Raw genomic sequence first — 20,719 nt, 5'->3', positions numbered from 1 at the left:
ATTTCCAAGCAAGAGAGTTGTTGAGCTTTGCCTCATTTTATCACCTTTCTTGCCACAGCTGTTAAGTGAATTATTGCAGCTCTTAAGTTCGTAACACAGTTGTTAAGCGAAGCTGGCTTCCCCACTGGTTTTGCTTGTCAGAAGGTCGCAAAAGCTGATCACATGACTCCAGAACACTGCAACCGTCATAAATATGAGTCAGTTGCCAAGCATCTGAATTTTGATCACGTGACCACGGGGATGCTGCAATGGTCGTAAATATGAAAAAATGGTCGCTAAGTCACTTTTTTCAGTGCCGTTGTAACCTTAAATGGTCACTAAACAAATGGTTGTGAGTCAAAGACTACTTGCGTCCTAAAGATGGATATTGGCAGGCAAGCTTTCTAGCCATGGCATTGCTCAAAGTTGTGGTTAAAAAACCAAAACTGGCTAGAACTTCAGCCTGATTTACTGAATAGGCTTAATTTCATTTCTTTCCACAAAAAGGGCCAAATTTACTCTGCTGCGGAGTAATCAGCTGTAGGAATCACACAAATTGTGGGAACATACGACATCTGCTTCCTGGCAGGGACAACTAAAATTCACAGGAAACAAAAAGCTAACCTTCCAAGAATAAAGCTATAGAGGAATAATCAATCGCAGAAATTTTCACAGAAATTCTATGAAGAGACCATGAGATATGGTTCATCTCCCCAGGAGAGTGAGGGGAAGGGATAAGAACCACCAAGACTATCTCTCAAATTGAGGTTCTTATCCCCTTCCTGATCCATTCTATTTTTTAACTCATCTATCTACCTCTAGCTTGCTTCATTAGACACAGTAAAGGATTGATTGCTCAAATAATTTGCCATAGTTTCCTTCCTGTGCCAATGAGCTGGCTCAAGTTGAATTTCGAGAAATATGGATTTCAAGATGGTTAGCAAACATTTCCATCAGATTGCTTACAACTTGCTTAGTCATAAAAATATTAAATCTTTTTTTTTTATTGAAAAGTTTTAACATACAGTTTATCTTAAAAAAAAAATATTAAATCTTTTCTTTAACGTGATAGAATCATTCTGTCTCATCAGCAGATCTTTTGATATTATATAAAAGAACCCATCTTGAAGGCTTTTTTGAACTTGCAAAGAATCTCTTAAGGCAGGAGTGGGCAACTATGGCCATTTACAATTCGTGGACTTCAATTCCCAGAATTCCTGAGCCAGCCAGGAATTCTGGGAGTTGAGGCCTACAGGTTATAAAGGGCCATAGTCGCCCACCTGTCTTAAGGGAATACTTTTGAGGCATCCATTTACTTAATCATTACTATCTTGCTACAATAGCAGATTCTACCTCAGTTGCCATAAATTTGCTGAGTCCATCCAGAGAACTATTTAGAGCAGAGGTCTTCAAACTCGGCCCTTTTATGACTCATGGACTTCAACTCCCAAAATTTCTCAGCCAGGCATGCTGGCTGAGGAATTCTGGGAGTTGAAGTCCATGAGTCATAAAAGGGCCGAGTTTGAAGACCCCTGATTTAGAGCGATGTTCCCAAATCTGAAATTTTATTTTTAAGGGATGAAAAGATAATTTCCTTTCTATAAATCTAACGACAATCGATGTGACTATATGGCTGTAAACTAAGCAAGCCTGAGTATAAAATATGTTGATTTTATTCTAGGCCCATTAGGCTAGTCATCTATCTTTTCTGTGTTTTTAAATCTGTGTATTTATCTATTAAAAAACATTTTCCTTGTTTAATGAGCTGTGGACTAGTGAGTAGCAGAAGCTTCAATTATCACATGAAAAAATTAAAAACGCTGGGCTGAAAGAACCTATCTCAGGTAGTCCTTGACTTACAAGCATTCATTTAGTAGGGGAAAAGTGTTATTTTCCACCAACAATCACGTTGACTGCTGCAGCTGATAGGAAGGATGTGATCCTACTAGTTCTGGTTAATGAGCCATGCCCAAGTAATCCTGCATCCATAGAGATAATCCTCAATTTACAACCATTTGTTTAGTGACGGTCCAAAGTTACAATGGCACTGAAGAGAGGCATATGACTGTTTTTCACACTGTGACAGCATCCGCGTGATCCCGTGATCAAAATGTAGACCCTTGGCAACTGGCATGTATTTATGACGGTTGCAGTGTCCCAAAGTCATGTGATTCCTCCTTTTGCGATCTTCTGACAAAGTCAATGGGAAAGCCAGATTCACCTAGCAACCGTGTTACTAATTTAACAACTGCAGTAACTCACTTAAAACTGTGGCAAGAAAGGTTGTAACTGTCTTGTTTAGCAGCAGAAGTGCTGGGCTCAATTCTGCTCCTAAGTCGAGGACTATCTGTACAAGATTATTTGTATCTGGCAACCGTTACCCTACAACAGGGTAGGCAACCTTGGCTCTTTTATGACTTGTGGACTTCAACTCCCAGAATTCCTGAGCCAGCCATGGTGAGGGGAAAGGGAGTTTCCAAGCTGAGCCATGCTGGCTCAGGAATTCTGGGAGTTGAAGTCCATGAGTCATAAAAGAGCCAAGGTTGCCTGCCTCTGGCCTAGGCCGCTTTATGACTTGTGGACTTCAACTCCCAGAATTCCTGAGCCAGCCACGCTGAGGAGAAATGGAAAGGTTTCCAACCTGAGCCATGCTGGCTCAGGAATTCTGGGAGTTGAAGTCCACGAGTCATAAAAGAGCCAAGGTTGCCTACCCCTGACCTACACAAAACTTACAGCAAGGGACGTAATAGCCAGCAGGAAAATAGAGAGAGCTGACTAACCAAGCCAATTTAAAGTTATTTTATTTTTGTCACAAAATCCCAAACATCCTCACATTTAAATGATGAATCAAACCCCTCTTCCCCTCGGCAAGTGCACCCACACACACACACACACAGACGTATCGTCCCCTTGCCCTCACACCCCCCCACACCTCTCCCCAAAGTCTGGCAAGTTCTTTGAGTCTGTCGCTGGGTTGAACTCTATCCCTCGCGCTCGGCAGAACAGGAGGTGGGTTCCGATCATGTGTAGAGATCAAAATCAATCCGCTTGGAATTGTAGAACTGGCCCTCGGAATTATCCGCCTTCCGGCAGTAAACCCCATCAGGGAAATAGCCTTGGGATACCCAGTCCTGAAGAGACAGAAAAGAGAAATTGAAAGAAAAGAGAGAGGGAGGGCAGGGAAAAGAAGAAAAGGAAAGAAAACAGGCTGTGCTAGAGAGAAGTTCCCCGAGGGTGGACTCCAGAACGAGTCTGAAAGCTCGGAAGCCAAAACCTCTGGTCCTGGTGACCGACCCAGATGGGATCCTGTGACAGTATATATCTGCCTTCATTCATGAACGAAAACGGAGCAAAATCTGGCACGGAACCTCATGAGAGGGGCAACCAATGTCGAAGAGGGTCACTTAATTGGCAGCGTTATCAAAAGGGTCATCCTGAAATGCCCTTAGCCAATATTTTTATTTTATTTTATTTTATTTTAATCCCATTTATATCCCGCCCTTCTCCGAAGACTCAGGGCGGCTTACAATTTAAGCACAAACCAATGTGTGCTTAGCAATAGCCTTCGTTCTATGTAAATGCCTGCTTATTAGGGCTTTCGCCCCCCCCCCCAGCGGCACTATTACAAAGTCAGCTTATTGCCCCCAACAATCTGGGTCCTCATTTTACCTACCTCGGAAGGATGGAAGGCTGAGTCAACCTTGAGCCTGGTGGGATGTGAACCTGCACTAATTGCAGGCAGCTGGTGTTACTTAAGGAGGCATTAGCCCACTGCTCCACCAAGGACCATATTAGAACAAATCAAACCGTATTAAATCACAAATGATTTGCTAATAAAGGGCTGGAAGATCATTTATCACAGATCTGGTAATTCCAAGGAAACCGAAGGCTGCGCACCATTTCTGATCCTACACTCAAAACTGCCAATATGCTGCCCTTAGCTTAAAAGGTAAGGTAAAGGTTCCCCCGCACAGGCGTGCCAGTCGTTTCCGACTCTAGGGGCCGGTGCTCATCTCCTTTTCAAAGCCGAAGAGCCAGCGCTTGTCCGAGGACGTCTCTGTGGTCATGTGGCCGGCATGACTAGACGCCAAAGGCGCACGGAGCGCTGTTACCTTCCCACCGTAGTGGTCCCTATTTTTCTACTTGCATTTTTACATGCTTTCGAACTACTAGGTTGGCAGAAGCTGGGACAAGTAACAGGCGCTCACTCTGTTACGCGGCACTGGGGATTCGACCCGCCAAACTGCCGACCTTCTGATCGACAAGCTCAGTGTCCTAACCCACTGAGCCACTGCGTCCCCTTGCCCTTGGCTTAGGTTACTTTTAAATTCTAATAAGGGAATCATTGTCATTCACAGGATGTCAGGAATAGAACAGATTCCAAAAGATGCACCTGGGGTGTGCTACTATGAAAATTGGGGTCAGTGATGCTGTATCAATCAAAAGTAATTCTCAAGCACCATCCCCACAGCAAATGTACTGTCCAGAAAGGAATTCTGACCAAGGAAATAAACTATGACCATGAACAATGTAAATGTGACAAGTGATTAAAAATCCCTCTGATGCATAGGGTTGTCAATATGGAAATCTTCCTAGGAACAGGCTTTCCTTCTCACAATTGCCAGGAAGAAAAGCCAAAATAATGTGCACCAACCGAAGCCTTCTTCCCTCAGTACAGGTAGTCCTCGACTTACAACCACAATTGAGCCCAAAATTTATGTTGCTAAGTGAGAAATTTGTTAAGTGAGCTTTGCCCCATTTTACGACTTTTCTTGCCACAGTTGTTACGTGAATCAGTGCAGTTGTTAAGATTAGTAACACGGTTGTTAAGTGAATCTGGTTTCTCCGTTGACTTTGCTTGTCAGAAGGTCGCAAAAGGGGATCGCATGAGCCCAGGACACTGCGACCGTCATAAATGTCAGTTGTCAAGCGTCTGAATTTCGATCAGATGACCATGGGGATGCCTGCTACGGTCGTGTGAAAAATGGTCTTTTTTTTCAGTGCCGCTGTAACTTTGAACAGTCACTAAATGAACAGTTGTAAGTCGAGGACTACCTGTATTCAACGTAAACAAAGATTTACATACAAGTGCAAAATCAAACAACCAGCAGCACTAAATAGATGGCAATCAAAATGAACAGAATTGTAGAAAGATGCACTTTTTAAAAGTCACCCGGGGAAAAAGAAAGATAAATGAGATACTGGAGAAGGGGAAAGGATATCTGCACCAATGGGGGGGGGAAAGGACATTAATAGGATAGTGAACAGATAGAGAAAAACAGATACAAAGTGAGGAAGCGAACAAGAAGTTCATCTATCCTCCTTTGGTCTCTTACCTGCATCTGAGAGCTGCTGAAGGGTCCATAAAGTTCAGATGTGTTTGTGTTCTCCCACTTATATTCCCACATCACCTCAGAGAGTGTGTTATCATCACTCTCCCCACGCACCTGACATCCTGTAGTTGGAGAATAAGCACATATCTCAGAAGAAATTTTCCTAAATTTCCTAATAAAAGACACCTACACTGCCCCCCCCCCGCCCATTCCGAACATCAGACAGTTAAGGCAGCGTTTCTCAACCTTGGGAACTTTAAGATATGTGGACTTCAACTCCCAGAATCCCATGCTGGCTGGGGGCTTCTGGGAACTGAAGTCCACACTTCTTAAAAAGTCCCCAAGGTGGAAAAATACGGAGTTAAGGATTGTTGAGTGTGTTAGATGAGAGGGTTGTACATTTCAATGCTTTCCCAAATAAGCTCTTGACACACAGCTTTGCAAGTCTTGAGAGGAAATTTCCCCTCAACATAGTGAAAAACACCCCAAGAAGTGACCCCTCGTCTGCTATGATAAAAATCAGCAAACCGTCTCGTGTTTCCAATCCAGCTCCTCCCAGAACACTGTTGCCCACCCCCCCTCCCCCGCATAGGACGCTTACCTGCTGATGTCTTCTCCCCTAGTTTGGCTTCATCGATCTCCTCAGCAAACATATCGAGTTCCGGTTCGGCAGAGGAAGGTGCCGGAGGAGGTTGCTGCAAAGCCCGGAGTCTCACGGCCAGCTTCTCCCGGGTTTCCTGGTAGATCTCATAGACACCCCGAGCTACCATTTGGTCAGCCAGCCCCGACAGCTGTTCCAGTTGCTCTTTCCGCTCAGGGGACCCAGGCTTCTGGGGATCCTCTTCCTCGGGTGGATCAGCTTCGTCTACTTTGAGGCGGGCCCAGGGCTTCCGCTGACGTCCACTACTTTTGGGGCCACCCTTGTCTCCAAACCTTTGAATGGCTCGAGCTACCGTCTCGCCGGGTAACATTAAGTCTACCATTCTTTCCAGAAGTTCTTTCTTCTCCAGAGGTGTCCGGCCTACCTCAAGATCATCGTCGTCATCGTCATCGTCCTCTTCATCTTCTTCCTTGTTATCTGCAGAATTGAATGGTTTCTTCTGTCCGGGAGGCTGTTCCTTTATCTTGACCTGGTGAAAATCAGAACAGCATAGATAAGGGAAAGGGGAAAAGCGAGATATAGGATATATATATGTCGTCCTCAACTTACAGTTGATTCGGCGACCGTTCAAAGTTACAGCGGCACTGAAAAAAGTGACTTAGATTTAAGGCGCTGGTACTTACTTTTAAAGCCCTACATGGCTTAGGCCCGGGATACTTGCAGGACCATCTGTTGCCGGGAACGACTTCCCATCGCCCAGTGCGCTCACACAAAGAGGGCCTCCTCAGGGTGCCGTCGGCTAGACAATGTCGGCTGGCGACCCCGAGGGGGAGGGCCTTCTCTGTGGGAGTGCCAGCCCTATGGAAGCAACTCCCCCTTGAGCTTCGGATGGCCCTGGATCTCCGATCCTTTCGCCGCAGCCTCAAAACACTCCTTTTCCATCAGGCTGACCTGGGATTTTAATTATGTTTTTAATTTTTAACTTAATTTTAATTTTAATTTATTCTACTGGGGCCATTAATTTAATTTCTTTTTAACTTTTGTATTATTTTATTTTATTGTTGTTAGCCGCCCTGAGTCCTTGGGGAGATAGGGCGGCATATAAGTCCCAATAATAAATAAATAAATTTTTTACATTTACGACCTTTGTAGCCTCCCCATGATCATGTGATCAAAATTCAATTGCTTGGCAACGGGTTCACACTTATGACCGTTGCTGTGTCCCTAAGCTCATGTGATCCTTTGGACCAGCAAAATCAATGGGGAAGTCAGATTCACTTAACAACCGTAAGAGTCGTGGCGGCGCAGTGGTTAGAATGCACCATTACAGGTTAACTCACTGCAGGAGTTTGATTCTGAGAGGCTCAAGGTTGACTAGGCCCTCGGGGCAAGAGGCTCTGTCAAACCGCTTAGAGAGGGCTGTAAAGCACTGTGAAGGCGGTATATAAGTCTAAGTGCTATTGCTATTACTAACTTATCAACTGCAGTGATTCACTTAACAACTGTGGCGAGAAAGATCATAAAATGGCGCAAAATTCACTTAACAAGTGTCTCACTTAACAACAGAGATTTTGGGCTCAATTGTGATCGGTAGTCAAGAACTACCTATATTATGGATTAAAATGGATTCTAGGTCTGGAAAAAGAACACAAATGGCTTATCCTGGCAGTTATTTCGGTTTTTGGCAAGCACACTTCCATCTGTCAATATTGCTCTCAATTTTTATTGGTGGAGTGGTATTATGTAGGGGGAGCTAGGGAATTCTGGGAATTGAAGTCCACACATCTTAAAGTTGCCAGGGTTGAGAAACACTGGTTTAAACTGATGACCATTATGGAGTGGATGGCAGAGAATTCTGCCATGATATTTCCTTTCACAGTCCTAAAAGTCCCCTACATTTACTTCAAATAATGTTTATGCACACTTTTTCCATAGCAACTGTGAGACTTTAGGAGCTGGAGGAATAGCAAGCTAAATAAACAAAACTGAATGAATAATGTATCCATCTCTTATCTGCCTTCTTTCTAAACTAAAATTCCCTAAACCTTATATATATATTGCACTGGTCATCTTCCCTTCAAGTCTACCGAAAAAGACCTACCCAATCTATGTTGTCCAACCAATTGTCCCGAATCACTGCCTCTTTTTTCAAGAAATAGTTGCCTTCTGAATCAAAATGACCTTCTTCCATCTCCTCTTGTAAATTGAAAGGGGTGATCCGGATACCATCTTCATAGTCAATCGTGGCAGATTCCTGCCCTAAAAAGATAAAGCAAGCAGATTAATTTCTGATTGACCTTGACACCAATAAAAATACTGAACTTTAATTTTTAACAGAGTTAACAAACAGTAAATTACTGGAGTAGAAAGTGTAAATATGAAGCCTTCTGCTCCAAAATCATCATTCTACTTGAATGATAAAATCTTCAAGACATTTCTTCTTATCGAGATTTGAAGATTACGTGGTGGGTCACCACAGAATTCAGTGTGTCTTAACTGCCTCCTAAAAAAAAATCCACAATATTGGGGACTACTGACTTTTTTTTTAACAGAGAGAGGAAAGAATATGGAAGTTCTGATTACTGAAATCTATAATAAATACAGTTCCCTACTTACCTTCCACATCATCTGATGCAAGGATGTCATATTTACTACCCTGCCCTTCATCTTCTTCATCTTCCTCATCGCTGTCCAATGAATGCTTGCCTTTAAAACGGCTGCCTGGCCCTCCAATGGCAGGTTCCACCAGCTGCTCAAGAGATGAAGTGAATGCAGAAGTTCAGCATTTATCTGTTTTCCCCCAATTGTCAAGTTACAAATTAGCTAACTCTTCAAATTAGCAAGTTAGTCTCTGTAGCTTTATTTTTTCCCCTGATAACCTGAGGCACTTACAGGCAGTCCTGGACTTACATCCATAACTGAGCCCAAAATTTCCGTTGCTAAGCAAGACACTTAGGGGAGTTTGGGCACATTTTATGACCTTTCTTGACACAGTTGTTAACAAATGACTGCATTACAGTTGTTAAGTTAGTAACATAGCTGTTAAGTCAATGTGGCTTCCCCATTGACTTTGCTTGTCAGAAGGTCACAAAAGGTGATCACATGACCCCGGGACATTGCAACCGCCATAAATATGAGTCAGTTGCCAGGCATCCAAATTTTGATCATGTGACCATGGGGATGCTGCAATGGTCGTACTTTTTTCAGTGCTGTGGTAACTTAACATGGTCACTAAACAAATGGTTGTAAATTGAGGACTGCCTGCATTTAGGTCTATCCCTATAACCCTTCAACTTCACAGATTGGTGTTTTTCAAATGTGGTAACTTTAGGATGTACAGACTTCAACTACCAGAATAACCCAGCCAGCATGAGTTAAAATCCATCTATCTCTTATGAGTTGCCAAATTGAAAAACACTGTTATGAAAAGTTTGCCCTTAGCTTTATTTTCTGGGATCTCAAGTTAAAGAATATCCTTCCTCAACCCAAGTTCCATCCAGGTGGTTTGTCCTACAATTTTGAGGAGCTCCTACCACTAGATTGATCAGTACTGATAGGAACTCTAACCAAAAACAGGCAGAACAGCTCAGATTAGGCAAAGGTGTTAGAAAGGTTTATTTCACCTTCTTCTTTGGGAGACTCATCTCCTCTTCATCATCATCACCTTGGTCTTCAAATGTGACTTTCCGTTTTGACATGACGACCCTGTAAAACGCAACCCAAATCAACAGCAAAGAGACTTAACAAACTGATACAAACTGAGCTTCTTCCAAAACACGAACTTGGCAGTTTTGATAAGTGTCATATGCAGCTTTATCAGAATGCTGGTCTCTCTCCACTGATAAGGACCTTATCATTACTACACACTGCCTCTGGGGAAAGTTTGTAAACAAGTAGCTGTCAACTCTGCCTTTGCTACCCATACCAGCGTAGATGCACACAATACATATTGTCTACCCTTTGGGTAATATAACTGAAGAATTCTCAAAACCAAAACACTGCCCAAAATATCACAATCTAAAAAAATTCTGCATACTCCCTCATAATGGTTTTACTCCAAATAGGCATTCCCAAATGTTATAACAGGAACAATCCTTCATTCTGAAGGTCTCAGGTTGGAATTGGAAAGTTTGTTAAAGGATTTGCTGAGGCAGAAAATTGCAGCTGCAATGAGTAACAAGACCAGTAACGAATGGTGGGACACTAGGGCCTAGCAACAACAAAGCTACAAGTTAGATACAGGGGTCTTTAAACTTGGCCCTTTGATGACTTGTGGACTTCGACTCCCAGAATTCCTCAGCCAGCGTGCCTGGCTGAGGAATTCTGGGAGTTGAAGTCCACAAGTCATCAAAGGGCCAAGTTTGAAGATCCCTGAGTTAGAAGGACGCTGTTAGAATAATGCTAGCTGAGGCACATAGACATAAACTTTGGTAACCTCTGGCTTATTATAATAATAAAACACAACCCTTTTGATAAGAAAGTTTATTAGCATAAACATGCAACGTATGAAGAAGGAAGGTAAAGTAGAAGAATCCAATCAAAGGAAACATCTGTCAAGGAACCAACGAATGATTGATTCTTAGGGAGTTAACTTCCTTAATCATAGCTGTATAAAATTGGTATTTGTTATAGGGTCCGGGGTCTTGGCTCCTTTAGCTGCCGAGACCTTTTTGTTGAAGTATTTCAATAAAAGTTCCTTGAACCGCCTCTCGTTTCTGGTTCTGACTGGCACCTGCGCCAGGCTAAACCCAGTTTACGGACAACAATTCTCCCCTTTCTTTTGGAGGCAAGAAAGACAAGAAACCATTACTTCCAAAAATGAGGCTTTTGTTGCCATCTCTTAAAATAAGTTCCCTTCCCTGCCTTGAACTCCAAAACCGTCTCCATTAATGTCAACGGAAGCCCGCCGAATACTTTCTCAACTGGGCAACCTGGAGAATTGAATGTAAGGGACCAATAAAACGTATGGGAGCCAACGGGGGTTCCCCACGACTTTTCTCGTGCATCTAATCAACGTCTGCACTAAAGCAACCGCGTTTGAAGACACGCAGGAGGCGACCTCGACGTTCATTTAGGGCAGGGGTCTTCAAACTTGGCCCTTTTATGACTTGTGGACTTCAACTCCCAGAATTCCTCAGCCAGGCATGCTGGCTGAGGAATCCTGGGAGTTGAAGTCCACAAGTCATAAAAGGGCCAAGTTTGAAGACCCCTGATTTAGGGACCACCGGAACCCCCATTCCTCCCATTCTCCAAGGGGGCCCCGCGAGTCCCTAAATTTAAATTGGCGGGTTTGCACCTTCCTCTCCGTCCCATCCCCTTACACACGACCCGGGTCGTACCTAGGCGGCTGCAACCACAGCACCCGAAGCCTCCCAGCAGCGCTGCGCAGAAATCGACATCAGACTCCTGCTGCCATTCGAGCCGGATATGATGCGATAGGTGGAGACATTTTCTCCCTCGGCGCACAGGAAGTGACGTTGTTTCTGGCAACCCGTGACTTCATTGCCCAACCTGGCCGAAGGGAAGTGTGGGCAAAACTGGCGGCAGGAAGCCAAGCCTTTCTCTTTCTCATAAAATGCCGCGATGGCTAGAGAGGATTATTATTATTTTAATTGGATCTCTCGGCTCAATAATAGTTTCGCCCTTTCTGGAGCTCCTCCTGTTAGGAGGAATAGTATATTTATATTTCAGCCCTTGCTGGCTTTTTTCCGCTCTTTTCTGAAATCTGTATTTATTTATTTATTTATTTATTTTATTCGATTTATATACCGCCCTTTTCCCGAAGGACTCAGGGCGGTTTACAGGGCAAATTAAAAAAGAGATACAATATACAGATTAAAATACAATTAAATTAATAGCCTCAACACTTATGCAATACCAGTGGAAAGGCTTGCCACCAGAAGTTGTGGGCGCTCCAACACTGGAGGTTTTTAAGAAGAGACTAGACAGTCACTTGTCTGAAATGGTATAGGAGGTTCTGCTTGAGCAGGGGGCTGGACTAGAAGGCCTCCAAGGTCCCTTCCAGCTCTATTCTATTCAATGACGGATGTGTAATGAACGCAAATGATGTAGTCGTTGCGATTAAGAAGTGCTGCTGTTCCAAGAAAACTTGGAAGAAATGTAAAGAAATCCCGTCTGATTGGGAAGATCCCAGAGTTGGTTGAAAGATGGGCAGCTATGTAAATGTTTTAAATAAATAAATTTGTGAAAAATGGACCTACTATTAATTCTAATTGCTAGATAAAAACTCCATAGCCAGAGGAAGTCTATTTTTATTAGACTCTAAATAAGGAAGAATAGCCTTCAGTTCTTCAGAACTGAAGAAGCTTCTTGGATGAGAAGCGAAAAGTCTTCAAGGAAAAACAAAGGCCAGTTGCCTTTTGAAGAAGTATCTTTGGGACAACCATGACCTGGATGATAGAATCTCCGTAGAAAAGAATAGCCAATGTTTCTTTACACTGCTTCTTAGTTACTGAATGCCTCTTGCTCTGATGTACTGTACATAATATCCAGAATTAGATGAATCTACAGAGCTGTTCATAAAATTATTTAATTCCCTAGGGAAACTTTTCCTTGAATCAATCTTGGCTCCTGGCAACTTGACAAATGTTTTTTTGTGGCAACAATAAGGAAGTGATTTGCTAATCCCCCTCCCCCTTTTGTTGCCTTCCCAATATATCTATTGCTTTCACCTTTTCTTGATTGGTTCCAGTCAAATATTAACCAGATTTATTCACACTTAGCTTAGGTAATTTATCCTCCAGTGTTCCACCAGTTAAAGCATGCAGAGAGCCTTATACAATTATGGAGATGCAACTTCAGCAAAAGAGCTTGATTAGAGATATCCGGCCACTACAACTATCCTATTAAACCAGTTGCTATGTTTAAGCAAAACCTGGACTCTTAGGTTTACTGGTCAGTTTGCTCCTCAGTTACCTGGATATCATGAAATAGAAGAGGACATACATTCATCCCTAAAAGTCTAGTTTGGATCAAAAGAGAATAATTTGCTGGGGTTCTTCAGCAGTTCAGACCTTATTGTGGTAAGACTCATCCAATGTTCTCGTGCAAAAATAGAATCCATATGCTTTCTTCCACCCAGAAGTGCTGCCCTTCCTTATTTCAGTTCAGTGCCGAAGCTGTAGTTTTATCTCTCTTTTTCAAACTTGGCAACTTTGAAAATGTGTGGAATTTTGGGAGTTGAAGTCCATCCACCTTAAAAATTGCCAAATTTGAAAAGATTGTGGCTACCACCTGGCTGATGGATTGACGGGCATTAAATCCAATACTATATCATCTTATGAGTCACAGGTATCATTATTCTTCCTGATAGTGATATACGTAGTAATTGTCTTTTCTCTATACTTGATGCTGAAAATGAGACCAAGGGCAGGATCCTCCAGATGTTCCCCTAATGCAGCTTACCGAAATTGGGTACCCAACAGATGTGTGGGCAATGATACACAGAAACACATTTTGTCATATAACAGTTGTCCGCAAAGATCTGTTTCCACATAGATTATCCATGTCCATGGTTAATTTACACAGGGTTTACTTAGCCCCATTTTCACATACTGTAACATATTATATAATAACCAGATAAAGTTCATTCATTTGTTCATGGTGTCATGTAAATACAGCATGGGAATTGTCAAGCAGCATAGCCAGCCTAAGACTTGTAGAACTGAAATCGGATACCTCAGGAGGACATTACATTGAGGAGATCTGCCATAACATATGCAGATCAACTTACCAAAAATTTGTCAGCTATAGCTATTTCTTGTTTAGTGACTACAATTTGAACTGACAACATAGTAATTAAGCCAAGTGATCACTAAGTGAAACTGACAATGCTTATGATTTCACTTCAGCTTTCCTTTCTTTGCTTTACACACCTGCAAAGTTTATAATGAAATGAACCTTTATTGTCAAAGTACAACTATGTGTACATTGAGATTAGCTGAGCCTCCCTTTGTGCTCCCACCCCACAACACACAGTGACAAAACAAACCCTCCATCTTACTACACCATGTGAACCAACTACACCACACACTGGCCTCCCAAGTCAATTCTGCATAAAATTCACAAAAGTTCACAAACGTTTTGCAGAGCAATTTGTGTTATATTCAGTTCATTTTCCTCCTAAAACTGGTTCCCTTTAGGACCAGAAAAAGCTCTAGCTTGTGGTCAAGTTATCTTCCTTTTTCTAGCCATTTGTTCCTTTAAACACATTTCAGGGGAGATATGGATGAAGTAAACAAGAAACTGTGATCAAAGTCATTTCCTGCTCTTATCTCTTGTCACTCTGGACCAAGAGATCAAATGACTTCAGTACCACTTGAATAGAGAACGTATAGCTCCACCCTCTTCACCTAGGAAATTATTGCTTTTGAATTAAAAGGAAAACTGTCCTGGCGGAAAATCTAAGGGGAAAACCTGAAGAATTTGGCCCAAAAGGTAAGGGCAAAATACCTTTGGCAACTGCTTGCATGTCCTATTTTTCTCTCATTATCCTATCTGGATCTTGTGATTAATTTACCTTAAATGTCCCTGAAAGTGCCCTACCCAGCCTCCTTTGAAAGTTTGTTTGTTTGTTTGGACAAACTCAGAATCCTGCACCACTATTTTAAGTCCGCATTTGGGCATGTCTGAAGGCTGCATGTCATTACCTCAAGCAGTGTGACGCAGGAGACATACGATTAAAGAATTGGTCACTTTCCCTTTCCTTGCAATCCACTTTCCTTTCATGCTCAAAAGCTTAAGGCTTTTTCTGATGATGTTTTTTTTTGTACTACTTCAGCGTAGATTTTTAATTCCCCTTGTATCAGCCTTTCCACTCTCCAAAGTCTCTTTTCATCCGCCTGTATTACTTCACCAGTTTTTTGTGAAATTATTGCTATACTTCCTCATTCAAATCACTTCGCTTTTTCGCCGTCTTTTTCCTTTCATTCCCATGTCCTCGGTTTCCAATTTTGGGTTTGCTTTTACATCCTACCCCAAAGATGCTTTTTCAGGAGGCAACTGGACTTTCTTGTTTTTCTTTGAAGACATTTCCCTTCTGATTCAAGAAGCTTCTTCAGCTCTGACTGGATGGTGGGGAATGGAAGGATGTAAAAAGATTGCAAAAGGTGATCACGTGATCCTGGGACAGTCCAACTGTAATAAATATGAGTCAGTCGCCAAGTCTCCAAATTTTGAACATGTGACCATGGGGGAATGCTGCAACAGTGGTTAAGTGTGAAAAATGGTCATAAGTCACTATTTTCAGGGCTGTTGTAACTTTGTACATTCACTAAATGAACTGTTGTAAGTCGAGAACTACCTGTATATCCTACCTCTTTCTCCTGTCTTGGTGCAGTGGCTTGCTAGTTCCGACTGTTTTCAAAGGGGCACCCCTACTTGGCATCCTTCTCCAGTATATGTGAGACAGAGGATCCCCTAAGCTATGTTGCTCGTCTGCCAATTTAAAAGAAAAAATAAAAATCTAGAGCGCCAAATCCTGGAACTTTAGTGTTGAGGAGGTAGTCCCTCTAGAGATAATTTAAATGCAAGTTGAGGAAGAAACAATTTTTAGCATTAAATTCTCCCAAGCCAAACATTCATTGGCAAAAAAAGGGGGAGGAATATAAACCTACTCAAATTTCAGAGCACTTTAGAAAAAATATAAAGGACAATATGAACCTCTGAGCAAAGCCATTGGTCTGGATCCAATGTAGAAGTAGCTGCTTATAAAATTGCAAGAAATAAAATAAAATACAAATACTGAGGTTGCATAGAGAGAATACATTTCAGAAACGATAAAAACTTAAAATAGTTTTGCCTATACCTAATTCCTCGGGAACAACACAGATTCCTGAAGCAAAGCATTTTGTTTGCTTCCCTGTATTTTTTTCTCCATCTCCTAAAACAATATTTTGATATCTTGACAACTTGAAGAGGTGCGGACGACAACTCCCAGAATTCAAGAAGTTGTCAAGCTTCTTGAATTCTTGCCCTAACAGATTCAGACTTCGATCAGGAGGAAGATGCTATTCCTTTATCTTTCTCTGGCTCTCAGCCTCTTATCTTTATTTTAAAACAAAACTTTCCAATACAAGAAGGTAAGGGCCGCTAGGAGAATCTGCTCCTTAATCTCTCTCTGAGATTATTATAGATTCGGATCATTGTCTGCCTATCAGCGCTCAATGGGATGCCACCCAATCAGTTTACCTTTACAATAGTCAATAAATTATAGGGCTGTTTGACAGGTTACAAGTCACAGTGATGAAGCTGGCAATTTTTGGTGCTTTCAAATCAATTTTTGACTCCAGTGACTCATTGGATATATCCTGGCCATTTTCTTGGCAAGGGTTTTTGGAAGCGGTTTGCCATTGTCTTGTTCTCAGAGCTGAAAGTGACTAGTCCATGGTGCACAAAGCAGGACTAGAACTCATGGTCTCCTATTTTCTAGCCTGATGTCTTAATCACTACATCAAACTGGCTGTCCAGGAAAGTCATATCTCAGCCAAACCCAAGTAAATTGTGGTTTAGTTACATTGTCATCCTTGCTCTGCCCACCCCCACCCCCAGCCCACCAGAAAGGTCCCTCCCTCCCTCCCTCTTTTCCTATTCAATATCAAAAATAGTGTTGTCTAATAGTGCTAGCAATAATACCTGGTTCATCTGCTGCATTTCCTTTCAAGGTAGGCAAACACCACCCCCACCTACCTACCTACCGTTAGTGTGTGTGTGTGCGTGTGTGTGTGTGTGTGTGTGTCAGAAACATGCCTCTCTTGTCACTGTTTTCCAATTATTATTTTTTTAAAAAAATAACTTCACCAAAGAAATAGAGCACTATTGAAACGCTAACATGTCTTGAAAACTGACTTGCATGTTTTCCCCCCCCCCCTCCACTAGGTGAAATCGACAAGAATTCTGCCACTTCCTCCTTCTAAACCAAGCAGCAGAAAAAAATGGTAATTTTCTTTTCCTCCCTCTGTGGTCAAAACTAGGTCAGCTGTTGGGCACCTCAGTGTTGGAGGCTGAAGTATTCCCATGAACATTCCCGAGACTGGAGTGATTGAGGAGGGTGCAGGGAGTAAATGCATAATGCTCTCGTTCAATGTTTCTCAACCTTGGGAAGGTTAAGACGTGTAGACTTCAATACCCAGAATTCTCCAGCCAATCATGCTGGCTAAGGAATTCTGGGAGTTGAAATCCATGCATCTTGAAAAGTTGCTAAGGTTGAGAAAGACTGCTTTAGCTACATCCCACTGGCCCCTTATGCTTAGTAGGTCACGAGGCACTTAAAATATTAGTGCTCTTGGACTCACACCTCCAACAGGTGCAAAGGTGGTGGGAGCAGAACATGACTAGATGACCACAATGGCCAAAGAGAAAGAACTTCTCTGTAGTGCCTCAAAATCGGTAGAGAGTTTGGAATGGCTGTCTACCATTTCTTAAAGCAAAGGGAGCATAGCAACATCAATAGCACTTGGACTTACATACTGCTCCACAGTGCTTTACAGCCCTCTCTAAGCGGTTTACAGAGCAGGCATATTGCCTCCACCAGTCTGGGTCCTCGTTTTATTGACCTTGGAAGGATGGAAAGCTGAGTCAACTTTGATCTGGTGAGAATCGAACTGCTGGATGTTGACAGAGTTAGCCTGCAATACTGCATTCTAACTACTGCACCATTGTGGCTATTGCTTGAGATCATCGGTATCCAGGTTAGATGATCTTCTTTGGCTTGCTATTAAACATGGCTTAAGCATCCTTCGTGGGATGCGGTGGCTCAGTGGGTTAGGACGCTGAGCTTGTCAATCAGAAGGTCGGCAGTTTGGCAGGTCGAATCCCGAGTGTCGCGTAGCAGAGTGAGCGCCTGTTACTTGTCCCAGCTTCTGCCAACCTAGCAGTTCGAAAGCACATAAAAATGCAAGTAAAAAATAGGGACCACTATGGTGGGAAGGTAACAGCGTTCCGTGCACCTTTGGCGTCTAGTCATGCCGGCCACATGACCACGGAGATGTCCTCGGACAAGCGCTGGCTCTTTGGCTTTGAAACGGAGATGAGCACCGGCCCCTAGAGTCGGAAACGACTAGCACGCATGTGCGGGGGAACCTTTACCTTTAAGCATCCTTCGCTAGTGAACTATAACATGCCCAGGTTGCTCGGGGAAATGTAATTCCACACTTTTGGAAGCCCGGCTTAAGGAAAAATACTCAGCTCAGTTCCTCTTTTAGCTCCTTCATCTTCTTCTTCTTCTTCTAGGTTCCCTCATCCCTGTTTTCTGTGATTTTTCTCTCCAGTTTCAGAGCCAGGCCGCCACCAAACTCCACATCGCCAGCATTCTTGCCTCTTCTCACCTGGACCAGCCCCCAGACCGGCAGGGCGTCCTTTACAAGAAAAATAACCACACCGCTTCTTATCAGCGCTGCTGGTGTGAGCTCCGAGGAAATGTTCTTATCTGCTGGGAACAGCCTGGGGACCGGGCCTCTTGTCAGCTCATCGTGTTAGAAGGCTGCACGGTGGAGTTGCAGGAATCCTCCTCTGAGCCTCATACTTTTAAAATCTGCTACCCTGATGACTTCCCTGATCAGACCTATAAGATGGCAGCTGAGGATCAAGAGACCATGGAAGACTGGGTGCGTGCTCTGAGCAGGGCGGGATTTGAGTACCTCCGAGCGCTGGTTACTGAGCTAGAAGGCCAATTTCACCACTTGAAGAGCCAAAAGTACTCAAAGGAAGAAGCAAGTTGCAAGGCCACAGGCCTTCCCTTCCCGTCTCCAAAACCGGTAGAACAAATACGATTCTGTCACGTGGATTTCCCTTGCCTCCATCAGGAATTTGGGAAGGATGTCAAAAGGGCTAGGAAACAGTGGCAGGAACGAAAGGGGAAGCCCATCCCAGAAAGTCAGAGTTTGGTGCCTTCTGAATAGGGCGATCGGCAATCCCCAAACAACTCGCTGTGATCGATGAATTTGGAGGCACCTAAAGTTTCAGTGGAGTCGGCATCAGTGAAAAAGATATTTCTTGTTCCAAAATATTGGTTCTTCTTTAAATGCTTTTTGACAAATATGTCTTTGGAAAAAGTTGGGAGCCATTTTGTTTTTTGCAGCAGTCACCACATTCAGGAAGAAGAGCTCTTCTTGGGAAAGGGACATTTGTGGGTTTCTTATTGTGGGTTTTGATTACACCAATGTCTAGTGAACAAAATGAAACCATGGTTCATTCCCCCCCCCCCAAAAAAAAAAAACAACCAAGGTCTTTTCCAGGAAGAGCCAAAATATTATTTTCTGTTAGGCAGGATTGGGATCTACAAATACTGCAGCCAGATATATACTAAACAGCAGAGGCCTATCACTAACAAAAATGGGCACAGGTTCCCAAATGTATGTTTAGAATAAATCATGGAATAAAAGGCCATCTAAACTGGCTTCTGCAGTCTGATACTATCTAGATCAGGGGTAGGCAACCTTGGCTCTTTTATGACTCGTGGACTTCAACTCCCAGAATTCCTGAGCCAGCATGGCTCAGTTTGGAAACCTCCCTTTCCCCTCAGCATAGCTGGCTCAGGAATTCTCGGAGTTGAAGTCTACGAGTTATAAAAGAGCCAAGGTTGCCTACCCCTGATCTAGATTCTAGATGGCTGGGGCTACAACTGACAACTACTAGCCAGCATAGCCACTGTGGTGCAGGCATGCTAATTAAAACACTCTGCTTCCCTTCTGCAGGAAACTTGACAGACAGCAGAGATGAGATGTTTATTCTGAAGAATATCTCAAATCTTAGATTTTCTATCCACCAAAAAAGAATAATACTGAAGTGTGTGCTGTGAGCAAACGCCTAGCATACACTACTGTACTTTATTTAAAATGAAGCCAAATATACGTATGAAAATTTAGTGGTGGTGGTGGGGTTTCAGTTGGCAACAAAGACAATGGAGAATCAGGTTCTCAAGATAATCCCAGTATAATTCTATATATAATATATATTATATATAATTATAGGTATAATTATAATCCCAGTATATTTTATCTTTTACTCCTTGTTTTAGCTTCCACAATATAGTGCTTCATTTTCCTTTCCTACTTCTGCCATGTTTCCAAGGAAACTTGAACACTCACCAATGTGAGTTACAAATGACTTTCCAGATGATGTACAGCTGTCAATTCACCGTTGGCTACCTGTATATCCTGTACAGGGGGGAACTCTGGGCTAAACCCAAAGAGTTGACTTCAACATCTGGAGGGCTACAAAATCACAATGTATGGGCTAGGAAGAGGGGAAGGGATCTGATGGAAATTACTTGTAGAAAAAAAAGAGAGATGAAATATTTACAGTGGTATCTTGGTACTCGGCTGCTTTGAAACACCCAATTTGGTACTCGGTGCATTTTGACATGAAAATTTTGTCCCGGTACTCGTGGTTTGTTTGGTACTCAACATACCCAGCTAGAACTTGTCGGTGTTGGCTCTCTTGTGACTCACTATATTCCTTTATGGGGAAAAGCTTGTAAGCTACTGCTAAGCTTGTAAGCCGCCCTGAGTCTTCGGAGAAGGGCGGGATATAAATGGAATTTTTTTAAAAAAATTGTTTGGTACTCATCATGCCTCCCAGAACCAATTGACGATGAGTACCAAGGTACCGCTGTATTTCCTTACCAGCATCACAGCCTCCCAGTAAAGGGCTTCCCCAGCCTAATTAAGCTCCTAGGAATGGTTAAGGAACTGCAACCGAAACGTGTGCAAGTTCAAATCTCCGATGACCGTGGCAGATTCATCATACTTCATATTACCGATCAGCAGGAAAGCAAAATGAAATTCCA

General features: G+C 42.8%; 2 protein-coding genes across 4 annotated transcripts; one reads left to right on the top strand and one right to left on the bottom strand.

The window, feature by feature from the left end:
- Positions 1-2,769: 2,769 nt before the first annotated feature.
- Positions 2,770-11,610, bottom strand: LOC308677726 (CD2 antigen cytoplasmic tail-binding protein 2-like). The gene is made up of 7 exons (XM_081344374.1): positions 11,253-11,610; positions 9,537-9,618; positions 8,530-8,662; positions 8,015-8,172; positions 5,914-6,442; positions 5,316-5,434; positions 2,770-3,110 (listed from the first exon to the last, which is right to left on the bottom strand). Exons 2-7 carry the CDS (start codon positions 9,609-9,611, stop codon positions 3,000-3,002), a joined length of 1,125 nt encoding a protein of 374 aa, XP_081200500.1. The 5' UTR covers positions 9,612-9,618; positions 11,253-11,610; the 3' UTR covers positions 2,770-2,999.
- A 1,316-nt stretch (positions 11,611-12,926) lies between these two features.
- On the top strand, positions 12,927-18,967 carry LOC308679076 (sesquipedalian-1-like). 3 transcript variants are annotated; one of them, XM_081346313.1, is made up of 4 exons: positions 12,927-12,956; positions 14,151-14,370; positions 16,810-16,868; positions 18,201-18,967. In XM_081346313.1, the coding sequence occupies exons 3-4, from the start codon at positions 16,866-16,868 to the stop codon at positions 18,828-18,830; spliced, it is 633 nt and encodes a 210-aa protein (XP_081202439.1). In that variant the 5' UTR covers positions 12,927-12,956; positions 14,151-14,370; positions 16,810-16,865; the 3' UTR covers positions 18,831-18,967. The 3 variants fall into 3 exon arrangements, with proteins under 3 accessions (XP_081202439.1, XP_081202440.1, XP_081202438.1); XM_081346314.1 differs by lacking the exon at positions 12,927-12,956 and adding an exon at positions 14,961-15,041 and having other exon boundaries at positions 13,394-14,370; XM_081346312.1 differs by lacking the exon at positions 12,927-12,956 and having other exon boundaries at positions 13,394-14,370.
- Positions 18,968-20,719: the final 1,752 nt, after the last annotated feature.

The sequence above is a fragment of the Vipera berus genome, assembly GCF_964194415.1.
Source record: "Vipera berus genome assembly, chromosome: Z".
In the NCBI taxonomy this organism is placed as follows: Eukaryota; Metazoa; Chordata; class Lepidosauria; order Squamata; family Viperidae; genus Vipera; species Vipera berus.
The sequence above is the reverse complement of the archived record's forward strand: the minus strand, read 5'-3'. Positions and strand labels throughout refer to the sequence as shown.